The sequence below is a fragment of the Eutrigla gurnardus genome, assembly GCF_963514095.1.
Source record: "Eutrigla gurnardus genome assembly, chromosome: 10".
NCBI classification, from domain to species: domain Eukaryota; kingdom Metazoa; phylum Chordata; class Actinopteri; order Perciformes; family Triglidae; genus Eutrigla; species Eutrigla gurnardus.
The window spans coordinates 11,599,724-11,613,213 of NC_139924.1; the positions used below are offsets into that span (position 1 = coordinate 11,599,724).

Here is a 13,490-nt window from a genome sequence, read left to right on the forward strand (position 1 = left end):
ATCATTACTATTCATACTGTTTTTGCTGTTTCATAATCATCCTTCAGAAGTATATCATATAGTATAAGGATATTTTAGTAAGAAGCCTCATTGTTTCCTCATCTGTTTCATACAAACGCTTGAAGATGATTTATTCTGAGCATTATTCTGCTAGTGACTGTCAATCACAAGGTAGGCAACTGTCACAAATGTGCATTCCTGCTGATATTGTTTTGATGCAAAATATTCACAGGCGACTATTTGTCATTTTGGTGTACATTTGTCATGCCACCGGTGTGAAAGGCTTTCAGACGGTCACATACAAACAGTTTTAATAGGAGGAATCTTCATATGGAACAACCCACATATTAAATATACTTCAAGAGTGACATGAAGATTACCTTAGTGATGGTGTAGCAGCACCAGTTCACCTGAGACAAGCTCAACTATGGCGCCATGCAACATGGTGTCACTTCACTTCTACATTCACACAGTCTGCATGTGACAAACACAGCTGGCAGCCTGACTGCAGGCCGTCTGGAACTGAAGCCGCGCTCCGCTCTCTCTCACTCACTTTTCACTGATCGATTTATAATGTACCTCCTCCGTATCTCCTTTTTCTTGGCTTTTGTCAAAGCATCGATCAGACCCCGCCCCCAAGCTTCCTGAACCTCCCAGAAGAAAACAGGGAATGAATGACTGCCGTGGAAACGTCTGTGTGGGAGTACGGAGTGGTGTGGGGGTGTACATTCAACGCTTGTTGAGCTTCTGCTGACAGATTGTTCACTAAATTGACTTGTTATTGTCAGAAGACTAATAACTCCTTTAGTGCAACAGTTCTGTCCTTTTCATTTTCTACTGATTGAAACAGTCTATGGTTGTTTTTGAGGCTTTTGACAATTTAGTAAAGAAAATGATTAATTCATTGACTGACAAAAAATTTAATTAGAAGTGAGTTAGTCTGCTTCATACTTCTGCTTTTATCTGTTTCATATTAATGTAAATACATATATTTGGACTGGTGTTCAGACAAAACAAGTCTTCAGGTCGCGTTCTGACATTTTATAGTCTAATAACGGTAAATACAAACTATAAGACAGACATATTAATATAGATTTTTTGCACTGTATTATGGGTTGCTCCTCCCTGCAGTATGGATGTAAATGAGGTGGAACAAATATAAGAAAAGACTAACTATTATCCATTGCAATAGCGTAGTTTGAGTCAACATGGAAAAAACAAGTTCCCTCAACTAAAAGCATAATGTTGACCAGGTTGACTCTTGATCATATGCATCATATTGTTTTAGCTGCTGTAATATTATTTCCAGTTTCAGATTTACCAGAGGTACCAAAAGAGACACTCGATCTACCAGCTCTTTATTCTAAACATTAATATGCATGTAAGCTGCGCTGCCCTTTCTACCCACAATGTGCTCCATTTTTGAAGGTAAGCGTGATAAAGGATTTTATCACAAATTGCAATGAAAAACCCTCAAAATAATTTAATCGCAGTGAATGAATTTCCATTAGTTAGAATTGAGATTGAATTGATAAAGCTGTCTAGCTGCTGTCATGTTCGAGACGTGTAGACGTGAAAAATAGAGCCGGATTTAAAATAAACAGGATTTATCAGTAAGAACAGAATCACACAATGCTGCCATTTCTTGATTTTATCTATACCTTATTATGTATAGGTTAAGTGCTTCCAGTATTTTTTGCTAACATTAAATGAGTTTTAACTCATATTTTGAAGATTATCGGGATAAGATCGTGAAACACAATTATGTTGGCAGGATGTGAAATCAAAAATTCAAAAGGTTGTTTCTACAGCCGTCCCACTGCATACACACTCTGAGCAGACAGGAAATGTGGGGACGATGGGAAAACTTCTTGTAGAATGGTTACATAGATTACATTCGTATGTCAGGCTGTGACATCAACACTGATTGAAAGAAATGCAGCTTCCTCATTGATTTCAATGACACCACTGGGTTGAGGGAGCGAATGCACTGCAGGAAAAGTACCTGGCTTTACATACAAGCACACGTTCCTGCTGGTTTACTTTGCGACATGAACGGCTGAAGATGAATACGCAGCGACTTACGTTGTCCTCAACAGATGTGACAAAACTCACAATGCCTTTACTCATGCGTGATCTGTACACGCCCACGCTGTTCTGTGGGTGTTCGGCAGCTACAGGCTGATAATTAGCAGTTTTTTTTAATCAGTGAGGTTTTAAAGCAACATCAGTATGAGAGCCGCTGCTGTCTCTGCTGGTGCATATCTGTTGTTGAGTGTCTGACCTGTGTCGTCGTCGTCCATCTCTCCATTGAGTTCGGACGCCCTGATGAGTCGGGCCTCCATCACCTCCATCTCCATGGACTCCGTCTGCTTCTTCATGCTGTCAAACTTGGCCTGGTGGAAGGGAGAGAGGACGGCGTTTCCGTGACAACGTGAACACATCAGTCCAAGCGTAACTCTCGCTGAGTTAATTTTTCCTCAGTTCATCCACAAAGTTCCAATAAGCCTTAAGGACGCTAAAATATTTTCCTCAAATCCTTCTGGAATTACACCGAAGAGGACGACCTCGGGATCTTTGGGAATATCAGGATGAAACGCTGCTTTAAGGGCATCGGACACATCCTTCCTTTAGTTACTGAACTTTATACAAACTTTAGATTTTAATTATTTATTATTATTAATTACTTATTTATTTATTATTTATTTATAATTATTATTATTTTCAACATTAATGCATAGCTTACAATCTTTATTTCTTTATTCCTTTCCTTTCTTTATACGCTGCATCTCCAATCACAGCGAGAGGGCTATTTTTAAAATCAATAAAATCATTTTCATTATTCCTGTCTCAGAGAGCAGAGAGAGTGAAAATGATTCTGACTAACAATCACTTATTTATGTGTTTGTTCCCGTTATCTAAATATCTAATGTTTTCTAATGTATTTGTTATTATAAACGTTATACTTTCATGCCAACCACCCTGTTTTAAACAAGGTGCTGCAGGAGGCGGCTACCTAGGCGAGGAATTTGTTTTAAAAATATCGAATTAAATGTTAATGATGAATCCATCTTAACTGCTGAAGAGACCATTTCAAATTAGAGCAACCTGGCAACCTGTCATCTGTGCGTAACAGTTCATGCGTAACACAAGCGGCACACGATGCTTAATAATCTTCTCAGTAGAAACTCATCATCATCACGGGGCTTTTTGCACAGCTGCACTTTCATTTTCAGAGATCTCATTAACCTGTTTGACACATTGAGATGCTTTGAGTCATTACTTCCAACTAAATGGAAGTATTTGGAGTGATTTTGAGCTGTTGTAATTTCATACTTGCATTGATAGACTGGGTTAACCCTTTGTCGTGGTGCAAAAGACTTAAATACTGTTCTGGGTGACGGTACAAGACATCTCTGCTGAAAAAAGGTTGTTGCTGATCGCATCGCTCTGAAACTAAAAATTGAGAGCATAAACTCATGTTTACAATGTTTACTGAGATAATAAATCAAGTAATTTTCTCATAGACTTCTATACAATTAGACTTCTTTATGCAACTGGAGGAGTCGCCCCCTGATGGCCAGTAGAGAAAATGCCGGTTTAAGGCACTTTAGAATTGGCTTCACTTTTCAGAACCAGAGGTTGCCGTCTGGTGTCCCAGTTAGCATGTGATCATGCACAACACAAGAGCTCTTGAACTAAATCTCCTAAATGGAATGCAGCCGTCATTTACATTATTAATACCACCTGTGCTGTTCCTGCTTTAACGGGTCGGCCATGAATAGGGTCTACTGAGGTGAAAAGAGCCAAGGGAACCACGTTCTAGCTGTGTTTGCATGTCTTTCACCCATTAGATGTTGTATATTTACTGAAGGCACAAAATTAATATGTTGATGAGACTCAACATTTGATGAGCTAATAATAATAACGGTTCATTGTAATTCCAATACTGCCATAATAAACCAGTATCCTACGTGTGCATGGGAACTTTGACGACAGTTAATTAACGGTTACTTTAAACCCTCATTTTCCTGATGACCCACCAACTAACTGTACGGACTAATCCAAATAGTACTGGCCCGCTCCAGTGCAACATTCCCAACATGCAGTCTGTGTGAATACCCACATTGCCCCCTTGTGCCTCTCCTCACTCACACAAGAGGAAAATCAAATCACTCCGAGCCTGGCCGCTTATAGGCAGCCCCTCCACACGGCTATCTGAGCGGTAACTGGGGAAAAAATACATCCCAACACCCCGCCAATAAAAATAGAGAAAGAAATCACGTCCAAAATGTCAAAGAGTGAACTAAATGGATGGAGGGAGCCGGGGAAGGGCGGCGGTGGAGAAATGGCCTGACAACATAATTTCAAAATTGCAGTCATCACTGTGTGTGTGTGTGTGTGTGTGGGGGGGGGGGGGCAGGAGAAGAGAAAGCTGAGGGATAACAGAAAAACACGGAGGGGCTTGAAGACTGTGGAGTTGGGAGTGTCGATGCAACATTAGCTGACCTGAGGTCTCCTTTATAAGTGTTGCGTACGCACAAAACGGGCCCTGAAAGAGGCATACGTGAGTTCACACACAAAAGTTGTGAACAAGCGGGAGAATGCGAACAGCTTTACGGAAACTCCGACGAATGCGGAACCATATAATGGAGATGATAAACATTCAAACCAGCAGTGTTATTTGTGCTGGTGACTATTCTATAAGCACCTTCCATTGTAAAAGAAGAGAAATGGAAGTGCTGTCTGAAACCAGAGTGCTGAGGAGAGCTGGTGAAATTATCATCATGGCCATCAAATTGTGTTACAGAACTGCAGAACAGAGCGTCAAAAGTTTTCTATAATATCTTCTCATACTCAGCAGATATGAGAAAGTAGCATTTTAGTTTTCATATAGTTTGTGAGTCGGTGACTGTATTTATTCATTTATGGTTTATTTGATAGGGACAGACAGAGTAAACTGCATAGACACAAACTGTCTCCAGTATCAGAGACATGGAGGCAGTCACTGTCTCACTCCGTCTCCTCACCAGCACGTCTTCACCACCACATGTGGATTGTGTAAATTAGCAAAGTGGGGAAGTAAAGTGACAGCTCTGACTCAAACATCACACTCCATATCTTCATAGTGAGTCTTAATCATACTGCCACCCACAAGCACCTCAATCATCTTCTCTGTAGTTGCTGTGATTTACTGTAGCGAACCGTTGATCATCAGGCTCATTTCTATGCATCAACTTTTATGACCGTATGTGGTTGAATGTGGGCGGTTAGAGGGATATGTGGCTGATACACATGCACACATTTCCAAGTTGATCTTGGATTTATAAAAGGAAATTGTTCACTGGCAGGTGTTCTCGAGCTTTTATAAATCAGAATATTTATTGCTGTATGTATATTTCCTCATTTCTATGTATGCAACATCGTAACATTTTTCATACATTTTAGAAATGAGGCTGCTGGTGTTTTGGGAGAATGTGTGTATTTAAGGCTCTTTTAAAGTCTATCCTAACATTACTATTGAATTCCATGGTTACAGTCCACTGAAAGACATAATGGTTGCTGTAACTACTCTTCCACTCCATAATAAGGTAAGTGATCCCTCAGAGCGAACACGCTGTAAAAGATGAGAGACTAAAATCTACAGTCTTCTATAAAAACACAATCTAAAGTTCAGCGGCTGCTCATAAGGTGCTTCAGCAGTCTGAGTAAGACAGGATGTTCTGTAACACGGCCTGGATCCTAAGCAGACAGCATTCTGGGCTTGAACTCCACAATATTGAACAAATGAAAGGCCACATAGCTACATGCCGGGGTTTTGTTGTGTTATAGGTGAAAAACTCATTCAGACAGAAAGGTTTTACAGCCCAGCAGGCTGTGTTCCCCTGCTGTTTCACAGCAGCATCTGATGCTGAGCACCACACGGCTGCAGGGGATCATTTCATCTGGGGCATGTGTGTTTCTTTGGTACAGTGTATAATTTTAACTTAATTACAGTTCTATTTGTTCTCAGTGAGGACAAACACCTAGAAATTAACAAGGGGATAAGTGAGGTGATTAAATGTGTTTCCATTTTGGGGGAAAATCCATAGCATCCCGAAAAAAAACCTAATTCTCCCGTAAACTAATGCATCAATAGGATACCTTTGGTTTTTGCTTCGGCTCTCCATTAATGCTAAAGGGTTTTATTTGTTTAACTGAACGACATCAACGGATCACAGAACTAGCTCACATTACATCACAGTTTTAAGTCAAGTTTCAGATCAACAACGACAACAACTAAGACTTTTAGAGACGCCCCAGTCATGATTGTGTATGTTGCCGATACCTATTGCTGCTCGTCAATGATCCATGTCAGCTGATACAGATCCTTTTTGTTTACAGCAGCTTGTATAAAGGGCTCCAGATTACTTCTTTCACTAGCGTCCCAAAAATACATTTCAGCTACCTTGAAGTCAATCAGTGTAAACCGTCAAAAAAATCTAAATGTGACTCATCTTTAGTGGTTATTTGCATTAATACACACAATTCAAATTATAAGAAAATAATAATAACAACATTAATTAGCTATTCTTCTACTGATTTCAACACGGACTGGTTGTTCACAATGTAGCATTATCAGGGATCGGTGACTAGAACGCTTTAACTACTGAATATTGCTGGTGATGATCGGCAGAAAAATAACTGTATTTCACACTATGATGGTTATAGACTTAATAATAATAAGTAATATACTTAAACTGACTCGTATACTGATTAAACAAAACAACAATACATGCACATATTTATTACAACAATACATTTGGTTGTCTGCCTCTGCCAACCATTTACTAGTGTACACAGTCCTCCTGTTTGGGTTGTGGTGATTTAGTAGCTATCATGAAACGCTCGATTGCAAAATAATGTTAAAATATTAAAAGGAAAAATGTTTTTAGAGCCTGCTCCATCCATAACAGCAAAATGTTGGACATGAAATCATTTCAACGGAATGGTGATGGTGTTTGCCTCTGAGAGCTCGTTGCAGTTGAACAAACTGTGTGTTAGGAGCTCCTGGGTCTTCAATAATTACTGCCTGAATGTCTCGACAAAACAGCGATGAGACAGGCTTTCAGTTATCCAAGTTTAATTTTATATGAAATTTTACAACATTAATATCCCTTTTGAAACATTACAATAGACTTAAGAAGGAAATGCGGGGCTGGCTAACAGCTCTGCTCCTCAATAATTCAAGCTGATGTACTAATGTTAAATTTACTGACACTTAACAACATTTTACGATGCGCCTTAACGCGAAACTTCATTGTGAAGTCGGAGGATATGGCTCTGTTATGGAAAACTTTATTACCTTACCGCTAAAGGGCTAATTGGGCTATAAACTGTTATGCATCTCTATTTGCCATCACAATAAGGTAGTTCCATTTTCATTTGCCTTAATAGAATTCTGCTCGGGGAAAAAAGAGCATAGTGAAGGAATGGGTCAGTGCTTTAATGGAGTGAGGCATTAGTCTCCTGGAGTGTGACCGTTTTAATCAAACCTAAACTTAAGAGTTCCACATCAACAATTTAGCGGTGCAGCATGTGAACGCAACATGACTCCGTTATTGAACAGACATGTGTTACACTGTTATCTTCTGTGTGTGTAGGCGTGTTTTACTGGGCATGTGGGGACATAATCTTATAACTCACTCACATTAGGGCACTCTCCTCTTTGAGACCAAACGGGGACAATTACATGTCTCCATAATTAAAATCATTACATTTTAAGGTGAAGACTTGGTTTAAGGTTAGGGTAAGGGTCAGGAATAGTCTGGAAGCGGTTCTGGTTGGGGTAACTCCTCAGGAAATGAATGTAAGGCAATGTAATGTCCCCAAAAGTCATGACAACGCGACTGTGTGTGTGTTTGTGGGAGTACCTGCAGGTCCTTCATGTCCCTCTCCAGACGGAGTCGCTCTGAAGTTTCGGACTCTAGCAGCTGGGAGGCCGACTCCCCGGTGTTGCGCTCGTCAGCCAGCTCTGATGACAGCTCTGTGATCTGATGCAACACATAAACATACATACGCACTAAGTCACACAGCAAATTTCAAGTAAGTTTGGGTTGAAACATTCGAAAGCAGCGTCAGTCCTGAAGGCAGATGTCTGATTGATTTTGGATTTAAAAGTATGAGGACAGAGGAAAGCTGGACAAAAGCAAAGCCATATGTTAGATATGAAACTAGAGGTGAAACCTTGTGGAAATATCACAAATCTCCAGACACCACCCAGAAACGCTGTCAGCAAAGACGTCTGAGTCCAATCAAACGTCACTGGAGACGTTTACAGTCAAGTTACAGTCTAATTCTCCACATGTCTAAAAATCAGTGAGTCTGTAGCAACGTTCATATGAAGGATATACGGCCGAACAGCGTTGTGACACTTAATATACTGGAACCAACATATGAGTGAAGTGGCGTTCACTAACATGTGACGGCAGAGAGAGTTGACTTCTGTAGTGTGTGGCTCATGCTAAATAAACTTCTTTGGGGTACATCATTATTTCTAAATATACACCAGGTTAGAGTTCCATCTTTTTACAGGTTGCAGCATTAGTTCTGTGAAAATATCTTTCATAACCAACAAACATTGGTATTGAAACTGAAATATCTCTAAATTAAATTGATATGGAATCAAATTGGAAATCACATCAGGACTTTGTGAATAGGAATTGAATCGATTCAGGATATCAGTGGCGATAGCCGGCCTTGGTGTCAATAATAATGGATTGGATTTATATGGCGCTTTTCAAGACACTCAAAGCGCTCTGATAGTGTCCCAGGTTCCATTCATTCACACACAGTCATACCGGTGGTGGCAAACTACGATCTGCCCTGGGGCAGACTGACGGAAGCTTGGCTGCCATTCTGCACCTACGACCACCACCTCAAACATACAGCAGTCATACACATTCACACGAGGCAAGCTGGGTGAAGTGTCTTGCCCAAGGACACAACGACCATGACACAGTGACAAGGGTGGGGATCGAACCGCCGACCCTCCGAACATTGGCCAACCCGCTCTACCAACTGAGCCACAGTTGCCCCATGTCAAGCATCTATCACATATCATTTGTATGCAAATGAAATCAGCGTCAACCTCAGGGGCTGAAAAAAGAAACCAACGCGTAAGTGCAGTTCAGCGACTGGCCACCTGAGGCATGATCCAAAAGGTAGTCATTGTCCAGCTTCAAAGCAAAAATAATGTTTTGCTCTCTTTAATATATTTCCCCATTCATGAAATGGAAATACTTTATGCATAATTAAGGTGGGCACCGTCACAGCTGCTAGCTGTTAATTTGAGTCACTGAACCTACCACCCGGTCGTGACGTAGGTTACCACAGTAAGCTAATCCATACCAAGCAGACCACCTTGTTCTGCAAGGGAAAATTACAGTCTGCTGCTTTTGAAGAGAGAAATATAACAGCTTCAGTTGCTCGTTGGAAAGTAATGCCTGGAGCAGCCGAGCAGCCTAAATAAATCAATATGAGTTTAAGTGTACACTATAACAATACCAGTACTGGGTCTGATACTCTGCTCATTTACTCATACTCCTACTCATAAAACTACTCGATAAAACCTCACCCGACACCACTGCAGCAACGAGATGTTAACCTCTCATCATTGAGCCTAATAAGCCGCCCAGCTGCAACAATAACCTGATGAACAAACATGTTAATTAAAACATTTTCACCAGCTGCAGTACGTTAACTAAACACAGTCCCTCGTTAGTCTCCACCACATCAATTCATTTAGCTGTGATGTTGTCAGCTGTGTGTCTGCTGCTAGAATATGTCAGAGTTTCCTCCAATGTATTACAGCCTGAAGTAATGTTAGCGAGTTTACAATGGAGCCAGAGTGACAGTGAGTATGAAGTAAGTGGTAACATTACAGCGTGAATGTTGCAGTGCATTGTGGGTTCGATTTATTTGTCAGTGAAGACATGCTACAACTCCTTAACATCCTTGAGGAGACACAAAAGCATAAGTCCCGGTTCTCATTAGCCATGTTTCCATCCAAAGTGATTCGAATTACTGGGAAATGCGCATTAAAAGAAATTCGAATCATGTGTGTTTCCATCAAAAGAACGGACTTTGGTGAAAACTACAAATTCGCGCGAGTTTTCTAAGTCACGCGAGATTTTCCGCGGGTTGGCATGGCAACCAGCCTGTAAACATTCCGTCGTCTTCCTGCCGGTGACACCGGCTGGACCGGCCGGTGCTTGGGTGAGGTGCATGGGCTTTTCACACAGCCTTGTGGGCACAAGTGGCCCGAGTTCGGCCGTGTTCAGCTGTCTGTCTCCCGGCTGGTTTGCGTGCTGCGCGTCTTGGCGTTTCGCGTTCGACGGAGAGTCCGCCTGTGTGGACTCGCGTGGGGCTGGGCGGGCCGGTGTTTGACCGATGTCCGAGGGCTTTTCAGCAAGCTCTGACGGTGAGAGTCCTGACAGTTCGGCGTGGTTGAGGTCTCTATTTAAATGTCAAACACCGGAAGCAGTCGGGGTGAAAGTGCGCTACGTCACACTTGATTCGCATACAGCTGTTTCCATCCCATTCGAATCAACCAAAACCCGGCCATAGCGAGCGTATTTCATTTTGTGCGAATCAGGGGATTTTAATGCGAATCACGGCGTTTCCATCATCATTTTCCGATGCGATACATCTAGATGCGCATCTAAACAGCTGATGGAAACGCACCTAATGTCAGCCAGCTGATAATTAAAGATAAGGGAGTTAGCAACAAGCTCTTGCTCAGGAACACTTAAGGTGGACTGACCTTTAAGGTAGACCAACGCTATTCTCATTCACAAACACAGTCATTTTAGGTCACAGAATACAGAGGCTGCTGGTCCACCGCTGCAGTTAGTGCGTTTGTGTTCATTTTCAACAATGGTCTGTTTCTGTGTGCTCACCCGGCTCTCAAGGCGGTCGCTGTTCAGTCTCAACTCGTTCCTCTCTTTCTCCACCTTCTCCAGCTTCTGCTTCAGCTGCTGGATCTCTTCCTGAGAGGACAAAGGCAGTAAATGGCAGACGGATATGTTTGTGAGGATACAGCAGATGGAGTGAATGAATCAGCATACAAACTAATTATACGCATAACAGTGGTCTCGGTTTTGTTTTATTGCAGAGGTGTACTTATGGGTGTTTTCCTTGTATGCAACCTCTGATATGTAACTTATAACTATGGTGCAGTTTGACTAATGAAAAAATGAAAAAAAACCTATTTGTCTCTGGCAAAGTTTTAGAGTGCCAGGATGGTTAAAAATCCAGGCATTTCCATGAAAAAAAAATCAGAAATTAAATTTCGATAGAGATGTTTTGAATCTAGTCAAATTAAAAAGATCCACCATGAACATAAAATTAAATAATTCTGACTTCTGTGAGTCTGTATCACTCTTACATTACACCTTGATAGGCATTTTATTTCTTGTGTGCTAGTTCAGTAGCAGAAACTAAATGTGTGTGTGTGTGTGTGTGTGTGTGTGTACTCACGTCCTTGCCGCGGATCTGCTCCTCGGTGAGCTGCACCTCTATCAGAGGTCTGACGGTGGTGAAGAGCTTCCACCATGGCCAGCCTTTGACGCCACGATTCTTCTTTATGTTCTTCTGGATGCAGCGGATGGCCAGATCCTGGATCTGTCACAAACATAGAGAATCAAACCAGGAACATCTTTCATTTGTGGAGACAGGAGATGCCTAATAACATGGTTAAAGAGAGCACTCGCCAGCCGGCATAAACCTGCTTGTGCTTTGTGTGATAGCTCAATCTCAGACAGACTGCTTATGATATCAAGCACAAATTAAACCATCAATGTTACACTGGCAGCTCGCTGAAGCTAATTGCAGGTAAGCTGGAGAGCCATTCAGAAAACACAATAGGGACAAATCGCTCTCTTTAGAAAAAAGCTGGCGTGACTGGTTCTGATAACAGAAATGTTTCTCATCAAAATAAATCTGGCCCTGGGTTTTCAAACACAATGCCCAGATATTTCTATAGGAGAAATGTTGCTGTAACCGGGAAAGTCATTTTCAGGCTTGGAGACTATGAAATACAGAGTCACAGACAGAGCTCGACTTCTGACCAGCGGCTGATTTAAAAGCACATGAAGACGTCTGAGAGCAGAGGAAACATCTACGTGGCGGGATGAAAGGAAGGATCAGCAGCCTTGAAGGGCAGCTTGAAAAACACTGATCCAGGTAATTCCACTCTAGGCTTCATCTGCACACTTACAGACTTCATGTCAAATTCCCACACTCCTCCTCCTGACCGGGACAAGGAAATACTCATCCCTCAAGCTTCCAATTATTTCAGGTTGGATCATTTTATTATCCAAGATAAATTAGTTTTGATATTCAATCTATTCATATTTTTCCTTTTCACTGACGGACTGGTTGAAGGCAAGTTTACAATACAGTTGACTTGAGGCAGATTGTTGCACCAGCATTAAAAAACTGAGATAATTTTATTTTTATTATTATTTCTGTCATTTAGACGACTTACGATTGTAATTCTTCGGATGTGACTAGAACTATTGTGCGTAGTGCCATCCAGGCAGAGGGATCTTCCTCTGTCATTCAGTGGGATTACATGAACATAAGGAGCTATGCTAAGGTAATCAGGTAATGTGTCTACCTGTGCTGTAGTAACCTATTAACTGGAAATCTGCATATGCATGCAGTGAGACAGTATTGTGTTTGTTCCCGAATATGAAGATGCACAATAATCTCTGATGTTATCTACCAGCTCTGCTGGTACTTTCTCTTTCCTCTGGTTGCAAAAAGAAGTCTGATTGTATAGACTACTTACATTGTAAACATGAGTTTATGGTCTCAATCTCTACTTTCAAGTCTTCTTTAATCCAGCATGATGTTCATTTAGTCAATGATGGTCCATTTAGAGTCAAATAGACCATAAAGTGGGGGATGCTTTAGGGGGGACTACCTTGTGATTGACAGGTCAACGCAACAAATGCTACTAAGATGACTTAGCTAAGAACACTTGACCTTTACTTATGAAGCTAACTTTGTTAACAGCTTCACACCAGAATCCAGATGGATCCAGATACAGTAAGGTTTCTGCTCGGGGTGCTGCTTTGCTGCTTGTGTTCGTCAGATCCGCATGTCGCTCCTCACCAGTCCAAATATGGTCATTTCGTTCACTGGTTGCAAAAAAAATCCAATATGGCGACGGACTTCCTATATACAGTCTATGTTTCTACAAGCCTTTTTTCAATTGCATTATGCTGCCATCAACACACCTTCATTTCCACTAAAGATAATCACAAAAACTTTTTTGCAATATAAAAACTCTTTTATGTGCATCCATCCATTTTCCTTCTCTTATCCAGGGCCGGGTCATGGGGTCAGCAGGCTAAGCTCCCCTGCAACACATTCCAGCTCCTTCTGGGGGCTCGTGAGGCGTTGCCAGGCCAGATGGTCTATAAAATCCCTCCAGCGTTTTC

The 13,490-nt window shown here is 41.4% G+C and overlaps 1 protein-coding gene across 10 annotated transcripts in view; it reads right to left on the reverse strand.

Moving 5' to 3' along the window:
• myo18ab (myosin XVIIIA b) overlaps window positions 1-13,490 on the reverse strand; it is a 123,775-nt gene that overhangs the window by 37,659 nt on the left and 72,626 nt on the right. For all 10 annotated transcript variants that reach the window (XM_084019379.1, XM_084019377.1, XM_084019371.1 and 7 more), the window contains 4 exons: window positions 11,521-11,664; window positions 10,941-11,030; window positions 7,914-8,033; window positions 2,285-2,396 (listed from right to left, as the gene is read on the reverse strand). In XM_084019379.1, the coding sequence (XP_083875505.1) occupies window positions 2,285-2,396; window positions 7,914-8,033; window positions 10,941-11,030; window positions 11,521-11,664 (466 nt within the window). The remainder of the gene's footprint in view (window positions 1-2,284; window positions 2,397-7,913; window positions 8,034-10,940; window positions 11,031-11,520; window positions 11,665-13,490) is intronic.